Source organism: Vulpes vulpes, chromosome 3, assembly GCF_048418805.1.
Source record: "Vulpes vulpes isolate BD-2025 chromosome 3, VulVul3, whole genome shotgun sequence".
NCBI lineage: Eukaryota > Metazoa > Chordata > Mammalia > Carnivora > Canidae > Vulpes > Vulpes vulpes.
Window position 1 is genome coordinate 51,775,083 of NC_132782.1, and position 24,822 is coordinate 51,799,904.

General features: G+C 38.7%; 1 protein-coding gene across 3 annotated transcripts in view; it reads right to left on the bottom strand.

The window, feature by feature from the left end:
* The window catches only part of CLDN16 (claudin 16), a 74,881-nt gene that overhangs the window by 12,771 nt on the left and 37,288 nt on the right, over positions 1 to 24,822 (bottom strand). For 2 of the 3 annotated variants that reach the window (XM_026007177.2, XM_072752421.1), the window contains exon 2: positions 9,072 to 9,284. In XM_026007177.2, the coding sequence (XP_025862962.2) occupies positions 9,072 to 9,185 (114 nt within the window). In that variant the 5' untranslated portion in view covers positions 9,186 to 9,284. Of the gene's footprint in view, positions 1 to 9,071; positions 9,524 to 24,822 lie in introns of those variants that run through there. The other variant, XM_072752420.1, reaches the window with a different exon arrangement.

Genomic DNA, 24,822 nt, shown 5'->3' on the forward strand with positions numbered 1-24,822 from the left:
CTGGGTGGCGCAGCGGTTTAGCGCCTGCCTTTGGCCCAGGGCGCGATCCTGGAGACCCGGGATCGAATCCCACGTCGGGCTCCCGGTGCATGGAGCCTGCTTCTCCCTCTGCCTGTGTCTCTGCCTCTCCCCCCCCCCCCCCCCGTGTGTGTGACTATCATAAATAAAAAATAAAAAAAATTAAAAAAAAAAAAGAAAACAGACCTTCTCATAGCTTATTGCCATTCAGTCTCTCAATTAACAAGAACATACTGCATCCAGTTTGTTCCAACTCGAGCTAGGTTGTGTGTATTTGAAGTCTACAATCAGACAGTGATTGTCCATAGTTCCTGCTAATAGACACTAAAACAAACAAACAAACAAGCCCATTGTGGTATTTCTTGTTATACATGAGCTTACTTAGGAAGGAACCTGAGATATAGATGTGAGAATACTCATTTTACACTGGAAAAGAGTCTCTTGGCAAAATAATCCAACAGTGGTGTCATTTTCAAGGCTATTGATCATTTACCTGCAATGACCATATTTAGAAAAGCAATGAGCTCATTAGAGGAAACAAGGAATCCAATTTCATTAGGTATTAATGCTCAGGGGCACACTATGAGATTGCTTGGTATTCACACTTGGTTAAGGTACGTGAGAATAGTGGCTGTAATTAACTAAACTTCTGTGTTAATATAGCACTTACTGGAGACACCCTTAAAGGTGCCTTTGTGCACAAAACACAAGGTTAAAAGATTTTATGTTATTTATCATATTTTGGAAAGCCCCTCCTTGTCTAACATATAATCTTCACTTACTGATCCCTATGTTATACAACGGCTTATTAAAGAACTTCCTAAAAGGCAAGTAAATCTAAATTCTGAAAAGTTTTAAGACAAAGTTCTGTTTAAAAAGCAGACTGAGGCTTAAAATATTATGGTTAACCTTTCTTAAAGGGCAAAAATGCAAAATGTTAACTAATAATTCTTATCTTACAGGGTCATTCAAAATAGAAGATGCCAAATTTAAGCTTACTCTCTTAACATGCAATTTATATATTAATAAATGTAGATAATGATACAAGAGGAATTATTTCAATGAATATCTATTAATCCTGAAGTGAGGAGCAGATTAACTCTTCAATGGAGAGAACCTAGTTTATCCAAGATGTAACAATAGAAGTACAAACATGAGGCCAGCATAAATCTCCTAATATTAATTAATTGAAATAATAAAACATAGAGATCTTACAGAACAGTTCAGATTTCTGGCTTCTGTTGGAAACTTGGTCATTCTGGCCACCTAGACTCCTCAATGCCATGTAATAAGAAGTAGCACCAGCTGAGTGACTGCTCCCATGAGGTGGGGCTTCTGCTGATGGGTTCCTCACCCCCCAACCCAGTCTGCCTCTCTCATGGATGTTGACTTCCGGGTTCATTTTGTGCTCCTAACAGACTGTACAGACTGTACATTTTCTGCTCCTGGTTCATAATAAAATTCCTCCCCATCGTTCAAGTCTCACTTCACAGATTCTCCTTCTTCCATGACATTCTCACAGTTTCTCCAGCTGGAGTTAATTTCTTTTTAGATCATTCCATAATTTGTCCATAGTCTATAGCATTTACAATATTGAATTATTATTTTTATGTGCCTTTATGTACATCTATCTCCCAAGTCTGTCTCTTGTCCATCTCTCAAACTTTATTCATTGAATGCCTGTCATGTATCAGTCAACAAACTAGCAAAATTCTGGGATACAGCAATGACCAAGACAGGTATGGGACCTTGCTTTCAAGGAGCTTACAGAGTCTTCTTCTTGAAACATAGTAGACACTCAATAGATATTTATTGAGAAAAAAAAATTGATCAAGTTTTCAAATCCACACATATTAACTTTTATTTGAACTCTGGCATAGATAATGGTTACTGATGCACTCTATGCATAGTTGATGCTTAATATGCACTTTTAACTTGACCAGATAAAAAAAAACAGCTGAATCTGGGACTCAGAGCTATTACTTAGACTCCAGAGTTTATACTGATTTGTTGTCAGCCTGGACCCTATCTGCACAAGTGGCTCTGGGAAGTGTTTACCGTAGGACTCAGGCTGAGCAGGATACCACTCAGAAAAAGCCTTAGGAAACTGTATTGACCATGACTCTTCCCCATTGAATTTATAGTATCCTAATTTATTTCCTTAATCCTGGGATTTCTTACACTGATCTCTTTAGGAGTATTCCATTAAGGCCTCTCTACCTCAGTCTTTGCTAATTTTTCTTTCCTTATCATTCAGGAAATGTCTACAAGCAGCAACACACAATTTTGCCTACCTTGCCTTGTTTCCTCTAGTTCTGGATGTGTTTGTCTTGCCTCCAAGGATTTTATATATTTTTTGAGAATTAGAGAAACTTAAAAATATTTTAATTCATTGGCATTTATTTTTCTCCAGCTACATGTGAGGAAAAATACACACACACACACACACACACACACACACACACACACACGTACACAATAGGCTTAGCAAATATTTATTGTGGACTGACCACTATCAAATAAGATTTTCTTTGTCAATATGCATTAGATTATAAATGCCTATGCAGTGTGATGTATATGTAAATACAATACATATAGGAGGAAGTGTTCATAAATCAAAAGAAGAGTAAATCATGAAAATGTATTGTTTTAAAAACCACCTTGCATACACATATTATAGGAATTTATACTTTTCACATCACCTTACCATTCTTCTGCTAATGTACTTGAACACTGACAATACAACTTACCTGTTTTCAGTATTTAATTAAGTATATGTATTAAGATACAAAAGTTGTAATAATACTATAGTAAATAGCATGTTTTAATACTAAGACTTAAAACAATTTTGATTTTAACATGCAATGCATTTGAATTTTTTAGATTAGGATTATGAAGTTTTATTTGAATAATTTATATTATTCTGTTTACTATACTGGGCTAAAAAATACAAAAAAAGGTATTTATAAAGATAAGGAAGCAACATTAAGATAAACATATTAGGTGTTACCTTTTCGTTCTTCTCCATTTAGATGCCATGAATTTATCTGCTAACATACATTTGGTTTAGCTCTATTTACTTACTTGTGGAAAACTGGCTAAAGGTATAAATGGCAAGAATGATATAATGCATTCTTAGTAGGTAAAATAATAACGTTTGTGGCCTTCATGGTTATATTACTTAATTTATATATTTGAACTACTAAAGATTCCAGATTTAACATTTCTTGCTTAACTTCTTTAAGCCACATGTTTAATCATTTTAGAATGCTTATGAAAGCATAGTACCACAACTTTGCAATGACTGCCACATCAGTTGTGACATATCACAATGCACATTGAGTGAATGACAATAAAATATCAATTCACTCTTTTCTCTCTCCCTTTCTTCATTCTCATCTTTATGTGAAACACCAGGCAAAAAAGCTATATTCTCTGGACCAGAATACCCTCTTCGCCAACCTTATTATACATCCCAGAGAATTAGATTTTTAGTCCCATGTTATTAAAAAGAGGAACCAAACCTATATCTTGAAGTTTAAATTGTAGTAAGATAAGAAATCTTGCCTAGGAGAAGGTGGTGGTCTCCCTACAGAGATACTTCTCACTTATGGCTCAGTGTGTGATTTCCAAAGATCACTTCACGTTACAATTCACTCACTTATTCATTATTTTCATAGATATGCCAAGTATCTTAATAAGTGCCCAATAAATTCATGTGAATCATGAGTTCCCATGATTTGGAAGTTGGTGCTATGTGCAGTAGGAGATCATGAGATGAACAGGAGAATATTTGTGACAATATTGTTGTCACAGGTGTGTGCTGAAGGAGTCTGCAATGAATTAGAAGGTAACACTAGTATATGAACAAGCAGACTACATGCTAGGTATAATAATTTTTATGCTTATTTCATTTCTGAAGCAACTGTAGCGTCATTAATGTGATTAGAAATCCCAGGAGAGAACATGATTACGGGGATAAAATAAATTCAAGTATAAGACACTTTCATTTAAGATAATAAAATTCTAATCATAATAGTGTTTGGTATATAACAAGTTTTCAGTAAATTATTAACACAAGATTAACTGAAAAATGGATTAATCTTGTGAAAACATTCTTTCCTTCTGATAACTGAAAGACCAGTAACTTTGTGAAGAAACTATTTTTTTATTTCAGTATCCTTAATGAAGAATTATGTAACTTCCAATTTAGTTCATAGTAATAATATTATTTATTCATGATTTCTTTTTCTTTTTGAAATGTATTTAATGAATAACTAATGCTACTTTCCCTCTATTGTCTGCCTTATTCCCTGGTTAAACAAGAAGGGAGCAGTCATAAGTAAAAAAATGGGCAAACCACAGCTCAGCGAAGTAAACAAAATTTCTCCAAGAGAATCAATAGCGAAAACAGGAATAGAACTTAAATCTCATATCTCTCCCTTCAGTGAACATTATACAAAATGTCATCTCCTCCTCCAGAACAAAAACAAAACAATAAACTGCAAATAGACAATAATGTATCTCTCATTTATTGACTGATTTGTATTCGCCTGGTACTGTGGTAAATGCTTTAGGTACACAAGCTCATTTAATCCTCACAAGACACTTATGATGTGCATATTATTCTTTTACAGAAGAGGAAATGTGCTTTATAGCAATTTAAATGTCTGCAATTTAAATATATGTAAGTATTGCCTGGCAGTGTGGGATTTAATCTCAGGTCCTCTACCATCAAGTCCAACCTGTAAACTTCCTCACCATAAAGCCTTGTATTCCCAGTCGCCTTGAGGTGCTATATAAAAATCTAAATGAGGACCAAATAGTGAGGTGGTCCAGGCCTATTGCTGCTTGATATCTTCTGTATAGAGACTAGTTTTTCTCCATTTACTCTCTTGGTAAGTGACTCTGCCATTCTTCCAATTGCCTAAAAACAATAAAATGGATTTGCACCCTGACTTCTCCCTAGAATCAGCTCCTTTCCCCACATGCAATCATCAATCCTATTGATTAGAGTTCTTTAGAGCTTCCCATATCTTTATATGTCTCTCCATGCTTGCTGCCTTGATAGGCCAGACCACTGTGGCTTCCCTTCTGTTCTATGGCAAAGACCTGCCAATTAGTCTCCCTAACTTCATTTTACCCTTTCTAACCATACCTCACAAGTAGCCAGAATAGCCGATCTATGTAAAACACATGCAAGCTTTACAGCAAAGGACCTTTCTCCACTGTGTAAGATCTGTTTTACATGAGCACAAAGCCTTTGATGACCAAGCTCTTATATTCTCTTCCCTACATTGGAAATTCTTACCGTGCTGAGATGGCCCAAAGCCACAGATATTGCTCTCATACCTGGATCTCTGCCCATACTCTTTCCTGTGCTTGGAATACTCGCTACTTCTCCCTCCCTCATCTGGTCTTCAAGTCTCAATTTAGGTATTTCTTCTTCCAAGTTGCCTTTACTCATTAGCCAAGATTGGGCAAGCTGGCTGCTTGGAGTTATTTGTTATGATGGCACTTGCCACACCATACTGTAACTATGAGTTCTCTTGTCTGTCTCCCTCAGTAAGCTGGGAGCAACCTAAGGTAGATCCAGTTTGCATCTTCCTTCCTAACTGGTACCCATCACAGCACAGGGGAGACCGAGAGAAAGGGAAGGAAACAGAGATGAAGGAAAGACTAGCAGAAAGAAAAAGAATAAGGAGAGGAAAAGCATAAGAGATGGAAGAGAGAGGGAAGGGAAAAGGCAAAAAGGAAGGAGGGAAGCGATAAAAGAAGATGAAGGGAAGGACAGGAAGAAGAAATTCGTAAGGAGACAAGGAGGACGGAAGAAACGAAGGGTGTATGAAGTTACAGAGAAATGGAGAACGTGCGCACTAGGTTCTTAGCAGAAGTTTTGAGGGGAGAGGCTGTGGTCACCATGGATTCTTCAGTGACCCTGGGACGGCAGACAGTCATAGCCAAGGAGTCCTGGGGTTAAAGAATGTGAAGACTCAGGAAAACAAAACAAAACAAAAAACTTTAAAACAATGCAGTTTGCTTTGTTTTGTAATTGAAGAAGCTGACCTGAAGGCTGAGCCAGGGCTTGCACAAATACAGGTAAGATGTGAACATGGGCTGGATTAATCTTAAAGCCCAAGTTCTGTCCATGTGTGGGTTTTCCCAGAGACACAGGATAACCAGTGATGATGGAGTAGAATGGGGGCTTAGAGCCACTGGTCCCTGGTTTGGGGTTGTGCACAGTGCCATTTGTGGGCCATTTCTTTTTTTTTTCCAAACATTTTTACTTCATGCAAAGGACTTCTCTCTTCAAGGGAGGCATGAGGAAGGCAGTATAATATGTTACACAATTTTGAGTATTCTCCAGTAAGACAAAAGAATATTTGAGCTCTTTCTGTCTCTTGGCCCCGCTTATTCACCTTAATCCTCTAATAAGCCCTGAACTTCTCTCATTCTCTACGTTTGCCATGTGTCTTCTGGTCTGGAAGTCCCCTGCTGCCATCTCTACCTTTTGAAATCCTTTGTGTCTTCTGGAGGCTTTGCTCAAAGGCAAAGGGCTTTCCTCCCTGAGGCCTGCTGCAACAAGGGATAATCATCCTATCTTCTTTGCCCCAATGGCATATTGTTCATTTCTTTCTCAAATATGAACTGGCCTGTGCCTTTCATTATAGTTTCATGGGTATCTTTCTTCCTCACTAAATGCCCACTCCTGGAAGACAGGACTCACTCAAGCTTTATCTTTGCCTCCCCTGGTAGGATCAGCACAGCACTCTTTACATCCGTACATTTCATATTCGTTATGTTGAATTAAACTGCAGAATCTATTTTCCAACTCTGATGCCTACATCCCCCTATAAGATTCACAAAGCCAACGAAGCTAAAAATTCATAATACTGCTTTGTGTTTAAAAACTCCATAGGTTAAAAAAAAATGCTCCATAGGTAAGTGTTTTAAAGCACTTTTGTTGTGTCAACTCTTGTCCAGTAGTGGTTTAAAGTGAGCTGTTAATATGGACCAAAGATGATACACCCATAAGGAAGGAAGCAAGGAGAAAGAAGAGTAGAGTTGAGACAGTGAGTATCAGAACCCCCAAATCTATGGATAATTATACACCTTTATATAGTGGCCAACTGACAGAGAAATTATCATGAGAGATCCCTGTCCTTTTAAAAATATTAATAAATAAAGAGATTGTTGGAGACAAGAGATCTCATTTGTCCCAGGGATTTTGTTGTAATGTGGAGGCTTCTTGGGAAATGTTTGTGTAATACATTTCAAGTATGAGAAATAAGAAAGAAGCTAAGAAATACTATTGTCCAAGGTTAGCAAAGATTTACTTGGGGTGAATAACCCAGGCTGCTCATTCCATTCATTTTAACTAGCAGTGTTCTTGCACAGAGCAGATGGCAAATTGGGTGGATGCTGAAATCAAAGCAAGAAGGCGCTTTAAGTGCCAGGACTCTCAATCTCTCTCAGCAAGGTCTGACCCTTCCTAAACTTCCATTTCTTATCGAGTGAACTTAGTAATGTTGTCAGCTTAGGCAGAAAGATTTTCAAATTGTTTTAGAAAATATTTTAATACCTCCAAAAAAATTTTAATAGTGCTTTTAGATAAGATTTTACATATTTGTAAAAAAAAAAAATTATTTCTACTTTGCTGGAGCCCAACACATTTGGAAATTAATCTCCTACTACCGGTAATCCCGATTCTGGTGAGCTAAGGGCAAAAGACATTTTTATCTGTGCTTTTCTCTGAGCGCTGCTCAAAGGGCGTTCTTTTTTCATTCACCATTTATAGGCACAGCCAGATAAAATACATCACTGGACTCAGATATAGCAGATATCCTTTGCAGTATTTCAATTCTGTCGCAATTTTGAGAAACATAATTTTCTGGTGCTAAAGAAGTATTTATAACTAACTCTGTTGGTTTTGAAATGCCATGTAGAAGTCGGAGGAAAATTAAAGGCCAAAATAATAATAATAATAAACGCAAAAATAATACACAGCAATATAGAAAGGTTATTACTCTTCATTTCTGCCTCCAACTTGAGAGTCTAATAAATAAAATCGGGAGAAGAACACATAAACTAGCACTTGGGTAGCTTTCCTAAACGTCATAACGGTGACAGTAGAGCATTTGTAAGAACAAAGTGTTCCCCTCAGGATGTACATGAGAGAGCCAGTTGGGTTGCTATAGCCTTTTAGTTCCTGATACATCGTCTCTTTTTCTTACCTACATTTTCTGGAGCCTTATTAATGAATAGGAGCTGATTTTGAAGATCGGATTTTTTTACTCAGTTCTACCTCTCTCAGATTCCTAGAGCCACAGGAAATAACTGTAAACTTCAAAATTGCTTCTTCTGAGCTTCTGCAGTAAGAAAAATAAAATGCTTCAAATGTGAACCACTCACTCATTTCTTACGTAGCAGTTGACTTCCAAGAACAACTTATATGTGAGAGGGTTTTGTAAATCCACATCTGCCCCCTGTACCTCAGGACACACTGCAAAGTCTTGTCCTCCCTCAGAGTACTTGTTCTTACTCAGAGACTCCTTAAAAATAATAGTTTTCTCTTGCACAGTAATTGGGTAAGTTTGATATACCTTGAGTTTGATTACTCAGTTTCTTAAATTATCACTTAAGAGAGGGCTCTCGTGTTACTCATAATGTTCTCCTCAAGATTAGAAAGTGTTTGGTTGCCAGAAAGGATGTCACTGGAATGTTATTCAATTTAGTATACGCAGCAGTGGAACAGATGAATTTCTGGAGGACTCAGTGGCAGGGGTTATTTAATTACCCTTGTGTGAACTTATCCCCATGAAAACAGAGGGATTATTCAGTTACCCCATTTATAAAATGGGATAACACCACCACCTACCTCATAGATCAGCTGTGATGATGGAATGAGCTAAGAAGGTAAGACTCAGTAAGTAGTAAGTAAGGAAAAGTCCATCCATGTTGGCTGTTATTTCTTTCATTAATCCTGATAAAATTTCCTGAGACTGAAACTTTGCACAGCCTTGGGTCAGAGAAAGAAGGCGTTGACTTCTTACCTCCAGGGAATCGTCAGCATTCACCATCCAACAGTCTGTCCAGGTGGCCACGACCAAGAACCCAGTAGAGAAAAAGGCAAAGAAGCAGGCGGTGTACTGGAGAAGACCTCTCATGTTGGCGAGCAGCCTGTCTGGAAGGGACACATGGGCAGCTGTCAGCCCTGGGCCCCCTCAGGTCGCTGGAACGCTGTCCGTCTTCTGAGCTGCTGGTACCTGGGGATGTGAAAACACCAGGCTTTTACTTTCCCTCACACCCCACTGCAGACGTCTTAAGTTGTAGTGAGAGTAATGCGAACAGGCTGTAACCCTCGGAGGGGTCCTGGAGGTCATTATCCAAAGCACCCAGCCTCCAATCAGAAGCCAGGGCAGAGAAAGGGCTGAGTGTGTTCTGGGTGGGGGAGAAAAGGAGCCCTGGTAACATGTTCTGCCCAGAGTGTGGGCTGATGGGAGATGATGGTCACCTGGGGCACGTGGCAATGCCAAGATGGGGAGAAGGAAGAAGGGTCACACCCCATGCTGACGCCTGTAAACTGATCTTTCTCAAGCCCTCCAGGGAAAGTGAGCTATTCTCCTCCCTCCTCGGTAAGGAGGCTACACGGTTGACTGCGTGCTATTTTATTATGAGGACCATTTTAATATGCGTTGACTACCTTAGACAGACAGGCCACTGGTGCAACTATGCTAAATAAGTGGTAGCTCCAGGGAGTTTGCATTCCACAGTGCTGGACAGGACGGCCCCTTGAAGGGGTTCCAGTACCTGGCCCCAGGTGGAGCCCAGCTCCTAACCTTTGGGCACTGCAGAGTGGGAAGCCACCCGCATTCACATCCACTCAGCTCTGCGTGGAGAGCCTGGCTCTGAAGCTGAGGGGCTGAGGGCACCTGGGCTTTGCTCTCTGTAAAACTGGAGGTACTAATGCCATCTTCATGAGCTGTTTGTGAGAATTGACATTGTGTCTGCATATCATTTAGAAGAGTAGTTGACAAAAGTAGCTGAATGGTAAACATTAGCATGACCAAGAATCCTCTCCCTATAGGATTACTTTTCTCCCATGGACCACTGAATGAATATATGTCAAAAAAAATCCACCTGCTTATATTAGAAAAAAATGATTGTTTAAAAAGATTTTATTTACTTATTCATGAGAGACACACAGAGTGAGGCAGAGACATAAGCAGAGGGAGAAGCAGGCTCCATGCAGGGAGCCCCATGCAGGACTCGATCCCGGGACCCCAGGATCATGACCTGAGCTGAAGGCAGATGCTCAACCACTGAGCCATCCAGGCGTCCCTAGGAGAAAGGATTAAAAAAAAAAGTTTTTGATACAGCAGCAGCAACTGGAGTTTTACCTATATCTGAGTGCATAGTCTTATTGAGTATAAATACTTGCAAAAGCATACAGGTGCTCATTTTATCATCACCAGACTCCTCTAAACTAACACCCAAAATTGAAGTGATAATAATGAAAACTATTTCATATGGTTCTTAATCCAAGAGAAAGAGAGAGATAGAAAAAGAAGGAGTTGGTGAGGAACAGAAGAAGAATTACAAATAGGTCATAACTTTGGGAAAAATCAGCAGAGAGTTATTTTAGGAATAGCTCAAGGAAGGATTACTTTCTTTTCCCAACTTAAAAATAATTGGGTTATACTATTTCAGGTAAAAGTCTAAAATCAGTATTGATACAATGTCCTTTGAGGATATATTAAAATAATAAGCTTTTATGACTAAAGTTTGTATTTTCTCATCTTAATTCACTTGTATTCAAATATATAAAGTGTAAATTTAAAAGTGACCTGAAACATAAAGATATAAAACCATATGTGGAATATAAACCTAGTTGTCACCATAAACAAGGTTAGGATATATATGTTTTATATATATAAAAATATATATATACACACACATATATATTTGTTTTGTATATGTATTATATAATATAATTTAAATATATATTTGCTTTATATATATATTCGTTAAGGTAGTTATCATTAATTTGTAAGGTGCATTAGAGATGCTTTCAATTTTACTTATTTTATTGACTTATTTTACTTGACAATTGGGAAAAATAATGTTTGTTTTTTAAAGTGCTCATTGAAAGAATGGAATTATCTGTGGTGAAAGGCAGCCACAATGCACACATGCTACTTTGGTGAGTCACAAATCTTTCCCTGTGCCCTAAAATCTAAAATGTTCACGCTCTATTGATCTGGGAGAGGAAACCCATTCCAAAAGCACACAACCCATTACAGGAAAAGTCCTGGACTTAGCAGCGAGCTTTCCACCCAGGGACCTTTCCCAATGACTATTCCTGCTAAGAGCACAAAGATTTGAGTTCCCAATGACTATTCCTGCTAAGAACTCAAAGATTTGAGTTCAAGAAACTGTACATGGGGACCAGGTGTCAACATGTTATAAATGTCTTGTATAAAATTCTGATTCTGAAACACATGACCATGCTTTGAGAGACTCAGAAGGACAGAAGAAAAATCAGCATTGAAACCAGAATATGATTTTTCGGAGTCAAATACTATAGATCACAAAGAGAGATATCAGAATTGTATTTTTGGTGCTGTCTCTTCCCTAATAAGTACCAATAGCAGGTCCCAGATCCCAGTAACAGGATTTTTTTTTTTAAGATTTTATTTATTGATTTGAGAGGGAGAGAGAGAGAGAGAGAGAGAGTGTGTGTGTGTGTGAGAGAGAGAGAGAGGGCACGAGCAGGGGCAGAAGCAGAGGTAGAAGCAGACTCCCTGCTGAGCAGGGAGCTCATAGGGCTCAATCCCAGGACCCTGGAATCATGACCTGAGCTGAAGGCAGATGCTTAACTGACTGAGCCACCCAGGCGGCCCCAACTGTCAGGACTTCCTGGAGAGGATGAAGCGAGGGAGAAAACCCTGAGCACACATATGATTTTACATGCAAACACAAACATGCACACATGTATCTTGGGAAATCAGAGACTCTTCCCCCAGAAAGGTATAGACGGTAACTTAATTTATTTAATTCCCCAAGTTATACTGGACATTGCATATGGTTGAATCCAGAGGTACTATTCCTGCAACTATAAGAGCATTCCAGAATCAAAAGTTTAACACCTTTAGAGAATAACCTAAGACAATCAGGTTTAAATATTCTTTCTGGGGCTGAGGCCATAATATGAATGGGGATCTAAGAAAAGAAGAGCCGTATTGATTAACAGAGTTGGAAGGACTTCATGGTGGAATGTGTGTGCATTTCTAAGGAGGGTTTAAATGTGCAGGCAGCTGCCAGGATGGAGGGTGTAGAAGCAGCACGAATCACTCACAGGCCTGTACAGGCAAATCCCTTTTGCTCTGGACTGCAATAATTAACTTCATCAACTCAATCCCAGTTCGGTTCCGCTCCGCACAGCACACATTCATGGACAGCCTACTCTGACTTCAGTTCTGTGCTCGGTTCTGGGGACACAGCACAGAAGGAAGATGGAAGACCTAGGCCCCGACTTTGAGAAGCTGCAGGGAGTGGCCCAGAGCCAGGCTCATGGTGGGAAGGGAACAAGTCCATCAGGTAACTCTGAATTCAGCCTTTTTTTTGTTTTGTTTTGTTTTGGTTTTTGTTTTTTGTTTTTTGTTTTTTTGTTTTTTTGTTGTTGTTTTTTTGTGTGTTTTTTTGGGTTTTTTTTTTTGTGAATTCAGCCTTAAATTACAGTTCAACTTCCAAAATCAGGGCCCAGCACACGAGCTAGAAACACACAAGGCTTCCCAATGTAGTATAAGCACAAAGGACGATTATGGCCATGCATGTGGCACAGCAGTGTTGACAAAATATTTTCAAACGCATTATCTCATCTGAGCTTCCTGAAGACAGCTTTGTTTTGTTCACCAGTGCATCCCGAGTGATAAAGATCCTGTCTGGCAGCCAGTAGGTCTTAACAAATCTAAGCTGAATTTAATTGACTCCTCCCAGCTCCCACATTTTACAGAAGAGGAAGTAAGGTTGGACTTGCTCTTTGTGAACCATTCAGCATCCCCCAGGATCAGTGCTGGGCTGGCCGAAGCGATGTTATGATTTTTGCAACTCCGGAGCTCTCAGTTTTGCAGGAGCCCTAAGGTATTTTGGTGCATTCATCCATAGTCTGGGTCACCATGGGCCCACACTTCTGCTGGTTGAAGCTTTAGAGCCACCTGGTGAGGTGAGGGCCTCCCTGCCTTGCCGCTGGGCACCCGTCTGTGAAAGGAGCTCATTGTACCAAGGGAAAGCCTGCATTTGTCCCGTTGGCCTGTAGGTGGAAGCAGCTCTGCGTTGGGTTGAGAAAGCCAGCAACGTGTTTTCCTGTTAACTCTGTTGTTCCTGTTAGTGTCACAAACTGTTCCTTCTAGCTATGCTCTTTATAATGACACAAGTCCTTAGACGGAATAGTTGATTTATACCACAGCTTATGAATGATTTCCTCATTCCTTTTTAATTGCCCAGTACCCACTGGAAAAACCTAGACAATAAAACCAGTTGTTGCCGCCAAAGGCCATGTCAACTACAAGGAATAGCAAAAGACGTCGGTGGTTAAAAGCTTGGACCTCAGAGTCAGGAAAACCCGAGTTCAGGCTAAGCTACTTAACACATGTGAGTTCCTGGGCAAGCTACTTAATTGCTTGCTCAATAAAATGAGAATTATGAATTCTGCCTAAGATGGCTGTGAGGAATAAATAACATTTTTCAAGGTCTTAATACAGTGCCTGGGAAGTAAGAAACAATCAATGAATTATGATTTCAGAGTAGATGAGACGAATGCCCTCTCCCTAGGCTTAGAGTGAGGTGTGGGAACGCTCACCCTTCTCCGTGGTGACAGGGAAGTGGGACTTAATACATACCGCTGGCTGTCTCCAAAAATATCTCCTAATATTTTATCTCCCTTCTTGCCATTCACTGGGTATGGTGCTGGGAGTTGGGGGGGGGGGTGAGGAGGCAGGGCTGAGATAGCTAGGCCGCTACGAGTTGTGAAACAGGTTCTAAGACACCTCTTTTGCAACTTCTGCCTGGGGTCTCTCTTCTCATCGTGGAATGTGGTCCTTATTGTCTAGTGACCTCAGCTGAAACTGAGACTACAATTGAAAAAGCTAGTATACAGCCTTATGTGATATTAGGCTGATTTTTAGTATTTATCCTGGCTAGATCGTGCTTGGATTTGTTGTGTTTACTTCTGGGTACCACCTTTTAAAGTAAACTGGAGCCCTCTTCTAGAGGAGAAGCTTCTAGTTAGTCAAGTAGGTGAGGAAGTTGGTAAGCATCTCCTAGTAGGTATGCCTGCAGAGCATTAGGGTGAAGAGGGCATTTTAAATCTAAATAAAGGAGACAGCAAACATGATAGTGGGCTTTAAATAATAGGAGGAGGGGATCCCTGGGTGGCTCAGGGGTTTGGCGCCTTCCTTTGGCCCAGGGCGTGATCCTGGAGTCCCAGGATCGAGTCCCACATCAGGCTCCCAGCATGGAGCCTGCTTCTCTCTCCTCCTGTGCCTGTGCCTCTCTTTCTCTCTCTACATCTATCATGAATAAATAAATAAATCTTTAAAAAGTTGAAAATATATTAAAAAATAAATAAAATAGGAGGATTGCCATGTGAGAAAGAAATGATGATCTTTCCAGGAGGCTTCAGAGAATATAACTAAATATATATATATATATATATATATATATATATATATATATATATATATTTAAAAGCATAGAAAGGCAGGATTATATTTGATTGAGGGCAAAAATTACAACAATTAAAACTCACTGAAGGAAAGTGGTCTGGTCTGGTAGGTTTCCTGACATTGGAGATATTCAAATCGAGGAGGGATTACCACTGTATAGAGTTCATGCATCAGTTTATGACGGGATACTTGAACTTTCCAATTTGGAGAATTCTTGGGAGAGCATGAAGTCCTGGAAATTTTATGTTCTTGATTTATCTCTTACCTTACATAGAATGTGAGTCTTACTTAAGCCAAGTCTCAGAGGTGACACAGTGAATCATTCATCAAAATTCACACCTCAGTTCAGCAGCAATGCATACATCACTACTCATTCTGTAACTTATTTCACCTAGAAAAACAAGACTTCCATCATGGTACAGTGCAATTCAGCTTCCAAGGGTGCTTTGGGTGAACCATGCTGGAATAAAGCTGGTGTCAAAGGTTAGCATTTTACTCCCTCTGAACTTAACACATAACTCACAAAAGCCATCCCAACATGAAACTCTTGTCTTGAATGGCCCACACCCCTCCATATACATCCTTATGTTCAGTATCAAATTGATATTATGTGAATCTCACAAGCTGAACTTTTTTCAACTGACTCAAACACATTCAATTTGCTATTACTAATGTTTTCTCATCATTTTTCATTTCCGTCTTGCTTTATCAGCACATATATAAGTGTTCACTTACAGAATCAGTCTCAGCTCCTCTTTTTAAATTGCAATGGCTATGTGAATGGCGACTGTGCAGTGTGTCCTTGACCTGTGCTGGGCAAGGAAACACTGACATTGTCAGGGAACTGTAGGAGATGCTTTTATAAACTGTCAGGCTGTGTCCTTATCACTGCCCTTGTGCCCACATTTACAATCCACTGGGCTCAATTAATATAGCCTTTGTTCAGCATTCTGGAGGGACAATTGCATAAAGAAAGTTCCTATCAAGGCAGTGGATTGCTAACTTCAATTTCATTCGATACACTGGTGCTAAATGACATCAGTGATAATACAATGTTATCAAGGGTCTAGAGGTAGAAGAAAAGGCATAAGATGAAGAAATAGCCAGCGCTCTGCTATATTCATAGTTTAGTATATGTTTAAGACAAGAGAGAAAAATGAAGCTGGAGGGGCAGATTATAGTCACATTGTGGAACATATTCAATTCCAGATTGAGGAGCATGGATTAATTTACCGTTTATTGAGTCAATGAAAGTTTTAGACAAGAAAGAAAGAGTGATTGATTAGCAGGGAGATCAGAGAACATCCCTTTTTACTGCTAACTGGAAACTTAAATCCTATCTGCCCTAACCTTTAGCCTTTAAACCACAGTGACCATCAACTAGGTATGGGGAAGCATATATAAACAATGCCTAGTCAATTAATTATATTTTAGGAAATTACCTTCACTCTTTCCCTTGCTCTTTGCCCTACATCACCCAGTACCAGTGCTTCGTCTTCCAATGGCTTTTGGATTCAGACCTTTGGACTTTATCTGTCATTTAAATCCCACTACTGATCCCTTGGACTTGCAAAGTGACCAGATGCCCTAGTTTTTACATTTGGTTGTCTCTAGGACCGGGCTTGTACTCCCCCCTCCCGGCCTGTCTGAGTAATCTCTCCCCCATCCTGCTCAACTATGGTCCCTGGAACCCCAACTTGTATTGTTCATTTGTAAACCAGTTTCCTTCTGCCCACCAAAGAGAAACAACTCCAAGCTTGCTTGGCCCTCTGATTCCTTGGCATGTGACTTAAAACCCTACTGATTTAGAAACAAATTCATCAGCCTTGTTCTTTTTTAGTTTTTTTTTTTTTTAATTCAGAGAGAGAGAGAGAGAGAGAGGCAGAGACACAGGCAGAGGGAGAAGCAGGCTCCATGCAGGGAGCCCAACGTGGGACTCATCCACGGTCTCCAGGATCAGGCCCTGGGCTGCAGGCGGCGCTAAACCGCTGAGCCACCCAGGCTGCCCCCCTCGTTCTTTTTTTAATCTCCGTAATTTGTCTATACTTTTTATGTCCAGCATTATTTTCACAGTCAGCCTTGTGCTGGAGAAACAGTATGAAGTGAAAAGAGAACAGAAATGCAAAGGACTTGATTTTTTTTTTCAACCCCTCTTATCCCTAGAATAACCCTGAGTTGAAATAGTTTTTCTCTTTCATAGAGAACATGGAGACCTAAGTGTTTTGGTAATCAATCAAGCCACAGGAATGTTTTATTAGTTAGAAATAGATACAACACAATGTCCTCCAGCGCCCTGGAGGATTGCTTGGGGAAGGGCAGAGGAGAGGAAGTATGGTGGGAGCATTTTGCTATTCCCTCTCCATATCCTATGCTTCATGTGAGTGAACCATTTCTGGAACCACAAGTACCCTGACCTTTCCTAACTTGTATCTTTGCTCATATTGCTTTGTCTCCAGGACCCCAAACCTATGTATCCTTCAGGATGCCTTTTTCAGAAAACCTGTTATTAATAACATGGAACAAAACTTTTATTTCCTAATACTTTCTCTGTACATCTTGTGATGGTTAACTTTATGTTATCAACTTGAGTGGGTCACAGGTGCCCAAGAAGTTTAGGAAAACATTATTCTGGGTGCCTCTGTGAGGATATTTAGAGTGAGGTTAACATTTAAAGCGGTTTACTAAGTAGATTGTCCTCCTTAATGTGGGTGGGTCTCATTCAATCCTCTGAAGGCCTGAACAGAACAAAGCTAAACTTCCTCCCAGAAAGACAGAATTTTTCCATCAGGCTGCCTCTGAACTGAGACCTTAGCTTTTCTCTTCCCCTCAGACTTAAACTGAAACATTTGCTCTTCCTAGGTCTGGAGACTGCCAACCTTCAGATGAGAACTGTATCATTGGTTCTGAGACTTGCAGACTTTGGACCAATTCTTCTGGGTCTCCCTCTTAACTATATATATATATATATATATATATATATATATATATATATATATCCATATACACACACATACATACACACATATACATATATATACATATAGATGTATATATATATCCCACATCCTATTAGTTCTGTTTCTTAATAGAACCCTGACTACTAATATACTTCTCATAAGACAACAATTTATATTACCCCTACTTTGCTTGCTCAGTTCTTATCAACGCAACTCCCAGTCTCTAGTCATTATAGAAGTTTTTTTCTTAACCTCTGGCTATTTCTGTCTCTGAATATATATTTATGCTCTTTCTTCTGGCTGGGATGCTTTTTATTTTTCCTTTCATTTATTATAATCTTAATCATCATTAGCTTCATGAAGCCTGACTTGATACGGTTAGCTCACTCTCCTCTCTGTCCATTGGACTTGTAATCAATAGCCACATAGTTTAGCATGTCATTGTTTCAAGTTTTCTATATGTAAGTTTGATGTCTCCAGATGATGTTTAACAGAACAAAACTTTCCAGTAGATAGTGGGTGTTAGGCATAAGATTAGGCTTGATATCCAAACATCAATAAAACATCATTCAAGAAATTTGCAATCAAATGGGAAAATAGAGAGAGGAAGATGATAGATTGATCGCAGGATCTTGTGTTGAAATATATGTTTCTGAAAAATGTTTTACGAGCATGAACGATGGCATGATTAATATCTCTAGGCAATCATTACTAATTCTTCATGGAAGAGAGCATTGTTGATTTAGTACTTAAACGACAAGAATTCACTGGGCTCAAAGATGGAAAAATAGTGTTACTATCAAGAGAACAAAAGCCCAAAGGTGCATCACATTATTGAGGAATGAGTTTGTGACAACCATCCTATAAGCAAATGGGGCAGAGATTTTTTTTCCTTTTTTTTTTTTTTTTTTTTTGCCTATGCTTCAGATGCTCAATAATGCAATAATGTAGGATGCCTGGGTGGCTCAGTTGGTTAAGCATCAGGCTCTTGGTTTTGGCTCAGATTATGATCTCAGGGTTGTGAGTTTGAGCCCCACATCGGGCTCCACACTCAGTGCAGAATCTGCTTGTTTTTCTCCCTCTGTTCCTTCCCCTGCTCATGCTTTCTCTATCTCTCAAATAAATAAATAAATAAATAAATAAATATTTAAAAAATAAATACATGTATGACAACGCTGAGTACTGTATTTACATCATTGTAGAATCTCACATGTTGGGGTCGTTTGTTCCAGAATATAAGCATCCTGGAAATATAAATTGTACCTACTTTTTTATTGAATTCCAGGGTTCAATAAATATATGTTGAGTGAGTGAATACAGTAATAAATGAGTTCCATGTGCAGGCATCGTGTTGGAAACTCATCAAATAACAAAATATTCCAGTGGGGGAAGAATATTCACTCACATTTAGACTCTTAACAGATATTTACCAACTTTCAGAAAAAGATAAAAGTTTACTGTGCACATTCTAAATAGATCCTTCCACAGTGACCTGGTCATAGTATAGTTTATTTAGAATATATTTTACATGTAAAAGGCAGGACATTTTAATAGGAAATATTAGAATTCCATATATTTGGTTCAGTCCCTTTAGATTTCCTTAGCTTTTATGATAATGAAGGAGCTTTAGATTTCCTTAGCTTTTATGATAATGAAGGAGCTTTAATAATTGTCCAGTAAATTCGATCATTGTAGATAGTCAATTTATGTAACTGAGATACAAAACAAAACTTTAAGTAAATTTCTTTACCTATGCTTCATATTGATAAAAGGTTTATCTATATACCACTTTTTAAAGAATTAATGGAAAGAACTCTGTATCGACTTAACTTAGTTATATTTAACTGGAGTTCATGACCATTTTCACTCACATTATTTCATTTTGTATTTAAGACGTAATGATAAAGGTGTCGTATCACCATTTTGCAGATGAGGAAAACGAGGACCATGTGTCAAATGACTTAACCAAACTGACAGAACCAGAAAGGGACAGAATCAGAGTCTGGATCTCAGACAATCAAAGTGGAACACAGGCAAGTGTCCAATGGAAACTATGAAAGCCAACGGAGATGACTCAGGGAAATGGAAGTCCTTCTGAGGAGATTAAGGCCTACTCACAGCTGGCATATTTGCCAGGGATGCTTCTACTCCACCTGATATCTATCCAAAATCCTGACTCCATAAAATCCTAAGGCGGGATTCAGATGTTAGATCAATGTAATATTGAATAGGGTACAATTCAGGTCTGGCGCTCATAATATTTGGATTATCATCTTGGTACTACATAAGCTCTCTACTGAAACTATGAAGCAAGTCACGTTACTCATTTGAATTTATCAGTGAAATAGTTTCAACCAATCTGCCCTCAGGGTAGCAGGGAAATTGAGTGACATCACTCATGAAAGGTGGAAGGTTCTATTGTACTATGTATCCTGTTTCATACATAGGTAGAAACTTTGTATAGAAACATTGTAAAGTTCCACCCTCCTTTAGAAAGACCTTCCCCTGCCACTCAGGCCTTTTCCCTCTCTCCCAAACCAACCCACTGAAATCATCTTCAGCTTTAAGGAACTTCTCAAATACTATCTTCTCATGAGTACACTGTGAGGTCCCCATTTGTGTGTACTCTCTCCTTTGAATTAATATTAACTCTTGGCTTATAATGATAATATATATGACATATAATGATAGTAATAATAACAATTATTATTATTATCATTACAAACATTTATTGAGGGCTTATTACATGACACAGACTGAGCTCATTGCTTTTCAAATATCATGTATTTTCATTCTCCCAGAGATCAGAAGAGACCATTGCTATTATAAACACACGTTATGGATGAAGAAATAGGTGACTAGAGTGATATTTTAACCTATCCCAATTTTTAGAACTGCTAAATAATGGAGCTGTGATCCCAGATCAGACCAACTCCAGAGAACATGGTGCTAATACTACTATGTGATATAGACTTCCACTTTGCATTAGAACCATACTTTTTCATACTAGATCACTGACAACCCATGGTTAAAAGCAGAAGGAGACCTTAGAGATGATCTTGTTTAGCCAGGTCATTTTACAGTTGAAGAAAAGGAGATTCCAGGAAAGTATCTTACCTAAGGTGACACAACTGTTAACGAGACAAGACCAAAATCTCTTCCACTTTTCCCTTTCCACCATGTCTGTAAGATTTGTAAGGGCATAGAGGGCACCTTCTTTATCCTCTTGCCACCTGCAGCATTGCACACACAGCTTCCTACAGCAAATGCTTGAAAATGATTTTTTTATTTGTTTCTATAATCAAAGATCACTAATTAGAACACACAGGGATATCAGAGCATGTTATGTTTGTTAATGTCATACATTAAATGCAAACTACTGAGTAATGTTCTTGCAAATATAAGAAGATTTAAACAGATGATCAAAACATTGGTGAATAACATTTTTTTGTTTGTTTGACTTTATTTTTTGTCAGAGATCAACTAAAGATCAACCAAATTCTATTAAGCCAAACAGATTTACAGGGATGAAACTAGCTAACAGTGATAAAGCCAACAGTGGGGCCTAGAAGTGAAAGTTCTTATGATTAGAAGAAGACAATCATGTGACCTTCCTTTTTAATGAAATGTTCCAACCACTAAGTTGAAACAGTGAAAAAAAAATTTCCTTGAGGATCAAATGCATTAGCAGGAATTTCTTTGTATCTCCTTTACCACATTGTACTCCTCTACCCTTTTAAAGGCTCCGATTATTATCAAGAGAATATACAAAGAATTTAGCATGCATGCAAGAACTTTCCCCATCTGATCCTTTTCTACTTCTCTAGATCCACCTATTATGACTCCTTAACATGCACGCAGTTCCTTTGAACAAGTAACATTCTCTGGCATCTGGACAAGGCCTTTTCCTCTGTCTGGAAGATCCCTGCCCTTCCTCTTTCCTTGCCACTTAAAGGACTCCTCTTCTTCCTTCTAGATGCAGGTTTTATTATTTCATAAGTTATGGACTTTTAAAACTGTTTGATCATCAAACAGTCTCCATCAACCTGAGGAGTTGTTATCAAAAGGCAGATAGCTACAGAGATTGTGATTTCCAGGCATCAAAATTTCTTAAAAGATCTTTGGAAGATTCTGGGATATCACTGCCTTAGACTTCTCAGAGCCTATCCCTTCCAATGACATCAGTTATCAGACTGTAATTGTGTGTCTCCTCCCAACCTGGTTGGGAGCTCCTTATTGGCAGAGAAGACCCTTCTATTTCTCTAATGCCACCTAGCATTAGGTCATTAATCAAGGTTGTATAAATAAATGAAGTTGGTAAATCATCAGCTCTTTTCTCAAATTGTTTCCTCTGCCTACAATATAAGCATATTCATTCTTTTATTTTCTGATAAGCTTTTCAGATCCTCTTGGTTAAAGTTGATATCTTCTTACTGTATATTATCACTGTAGATGTTTTTGTTTATTGTTCTTTTGCAACACTTTTTAGCCTGACCTACATTTATGTGTTTGGGCATCTCTCCCACTAAGCTCTGAGCTTCTGAAGTCAGAGTTAGCCTTTTCAATTCCGTGATTCTTTCAATAATCACCAACACACCCCATTCATACTTGTCAAATTAAAACAAAATTGTATATTTCTTTAATTTTCTAATCTCTCCTATCACCGAGGTTCCCAGAATAAAATCCTTATGCCCACATAACATTCCACAGAAATACATCTAATAATCTTGAGTTGATCTGATATGCAAAAGCTTTTGATTCTCAAGCAAAAATCTAGGTCCATACTAGTGTGTGTGTGTGTGTGTGTGTGTGTGTGCATGCGCGCATGTGTGTGTGTACCCAACAGGAAGAGAGATGAGTTTTGAGAATGTGGGAGTACAACATAATTAGGACAAAGACGTAATCTTCATCATAAAAAAATCTGTAATCGCTTTCAGAGAAATTTATTCTGAAGTCAGTGATGTGGGTTAGTTTGTAAATTGTGCCTCAATCACCCAACTCCAATGTCCCTTCAATTCCGAGCTCTTTCCAGTGGGACTTGTCAGGAAAAAGCAGTGCATGGGAATGGATGTGATGCTTGACAAAATTAAAGAGGTGGTTACTGAAATTATTATTCCCAAAGTGATGATCTGAAATCCAGTTGCAGGGATAACAGAGAGAAATTTAAAGCTGGGTAACTAACAGAGAGAGAAGAAGAGGAAGAAGAAGAAGAAGAAGAAGAAGAAGAAGAAGAAGAAGAAGGAGAAGAAGGAGAAGAAGAAGAAGAAGAAGAAGAAGAAGAAGAAGAAGAAGAAGAAGAAGAAGAAGGAGGAGGAGGAGGAGAAGGAGGAGGGAGGAGGAGGGAGAGGAGGAGGAGGGGGGAGGAGGAGGAGGGGGGAGGAGGGGGAGGGGGAGGGGGAGGAGGGGGAGGAGGAGGGGGAGGGGGAGGAGGAGAAGAAGAAGAAGAAGAAGGAGGAGGAGGAGGAGGGAAGAGAGGGAGGAATAAAGGGAGGAGGAAAGGGAGGAGGAGGGTGAGCAGGGGAGAAGAAATAGACAAGGATTAGAGAAGGCAGGTGACCAGAGGAAGATAACATTAAATTGGAAAAGCTAATACTTCTAGAAATGGAAAACCTATTGAGTACTCATTTTGAATTAATCCACAAATACTTTTTTGGGTAGAGGAAAGACTCTTGAAATAAATAAATTGGAATCAACTGTATACACTGCACACATAAATGATTAATGAACAAATGTACAAAAGAATACCTGGATCAATTTATGCCTATAATCTTAAGTAGTGCCATCATTCTTTATTCTTTCAACCACCTGCCATCTTCTTTGGCCAGAAATATCTAATTCTCTCAAATGTAACTGGGCTCCAGCCCCCCCCCCACACACACACACCTAGCTTCTTCCTTTATGAGTCACGTTTATGTCTAAAACATTCCCTCTCTCTCCCGCCATGTGGGTCCTTCAGCTGAGCCCCTGCAATGGCCAACGGCTTTCTCTAGTAGAATCCAACTCAGATCTATAATGAGGCTACGCTCATAGCTCTGACATTCCCAAGAGCCCAGGAGTTGAAGCAAATTAAATGCCAAGTCCGTAAAACAAAATGAAACAGCCTAAATCCCCTTGGTCAGTTAACATTTGCAAAAATGCTGTAAGTTATTAAGCAAACACTACTTATTTGACCTTCAGGAACTGTATGTGGAAGGCAAAGGTAGGACTTATCATTTATCCTAAAATGCATCTCACTACCTGGAGTTTGAGGATCCTTTCTGAATATATAAAAATGACAAGGGTTAGTGTAGGAAGGAAAGAAACAAAAACAGTCCCTCACAATAAGACATATGATATCTTTGAAGATTTTGTAAGCATATGCCCCTCTTTTATAAATATATATAGTCCAAAGACCTATAAATCTAATGCTATTGAAATTTATTTAACTATATCCTACTCTGCTACACTCAATTTGAAGATGTCAAATGCTAAGATAGACCTAATTTATCTTTGCTAATATTCCTAGTAATGATGCTTAAAATTAAAGCAAATATAGTATTAGAACTCAGCATATATGTAATTTTTTAAAAAGTTCTTCTAGTTATCGCCTTTAAACAAAAAAAGACACTTTTCTGTTTAACAACTGGTATTACTTTTTGTTTTTTATTTATTTTTTGTTTGTTTTTTAAATAAGTGACTATCAACTAAAAAATTAAGTCTAGTAAGTGATATGCTTGGATCTAGCTAGATAGTATCTGAATGTGGGAGTGAATTCACAGATCTTACATGCAGAACTCCATGTGCTGCACATATTAGGTTCAACCACAAGAAGATTGTTTTCCAAACAGATGGCCAAAAACGCGTCCAGTCCTGCAGAGTGAATGAAGAATGGAGTGTTTCACAGTGTTAGAAAGGTCAGGAAGAGAGGGAAGTAAACAGTCGGTTTGCCACTCCTTTAGATGGCATCCTCCATAAGCTGCCAACTTTATCTGAGCTAAAGCAATTCATAATACTCATTGATAATTTACACATTTGGCCTTGTACACATTAAAGATCTCTAACTCTGCCAAAGTGGAAACTAAGAAAGAAAGAAAGAAAGAAAGAAAGAAAGAAAGAAAGAAAGAAAGAAAGAATAAAAGAAG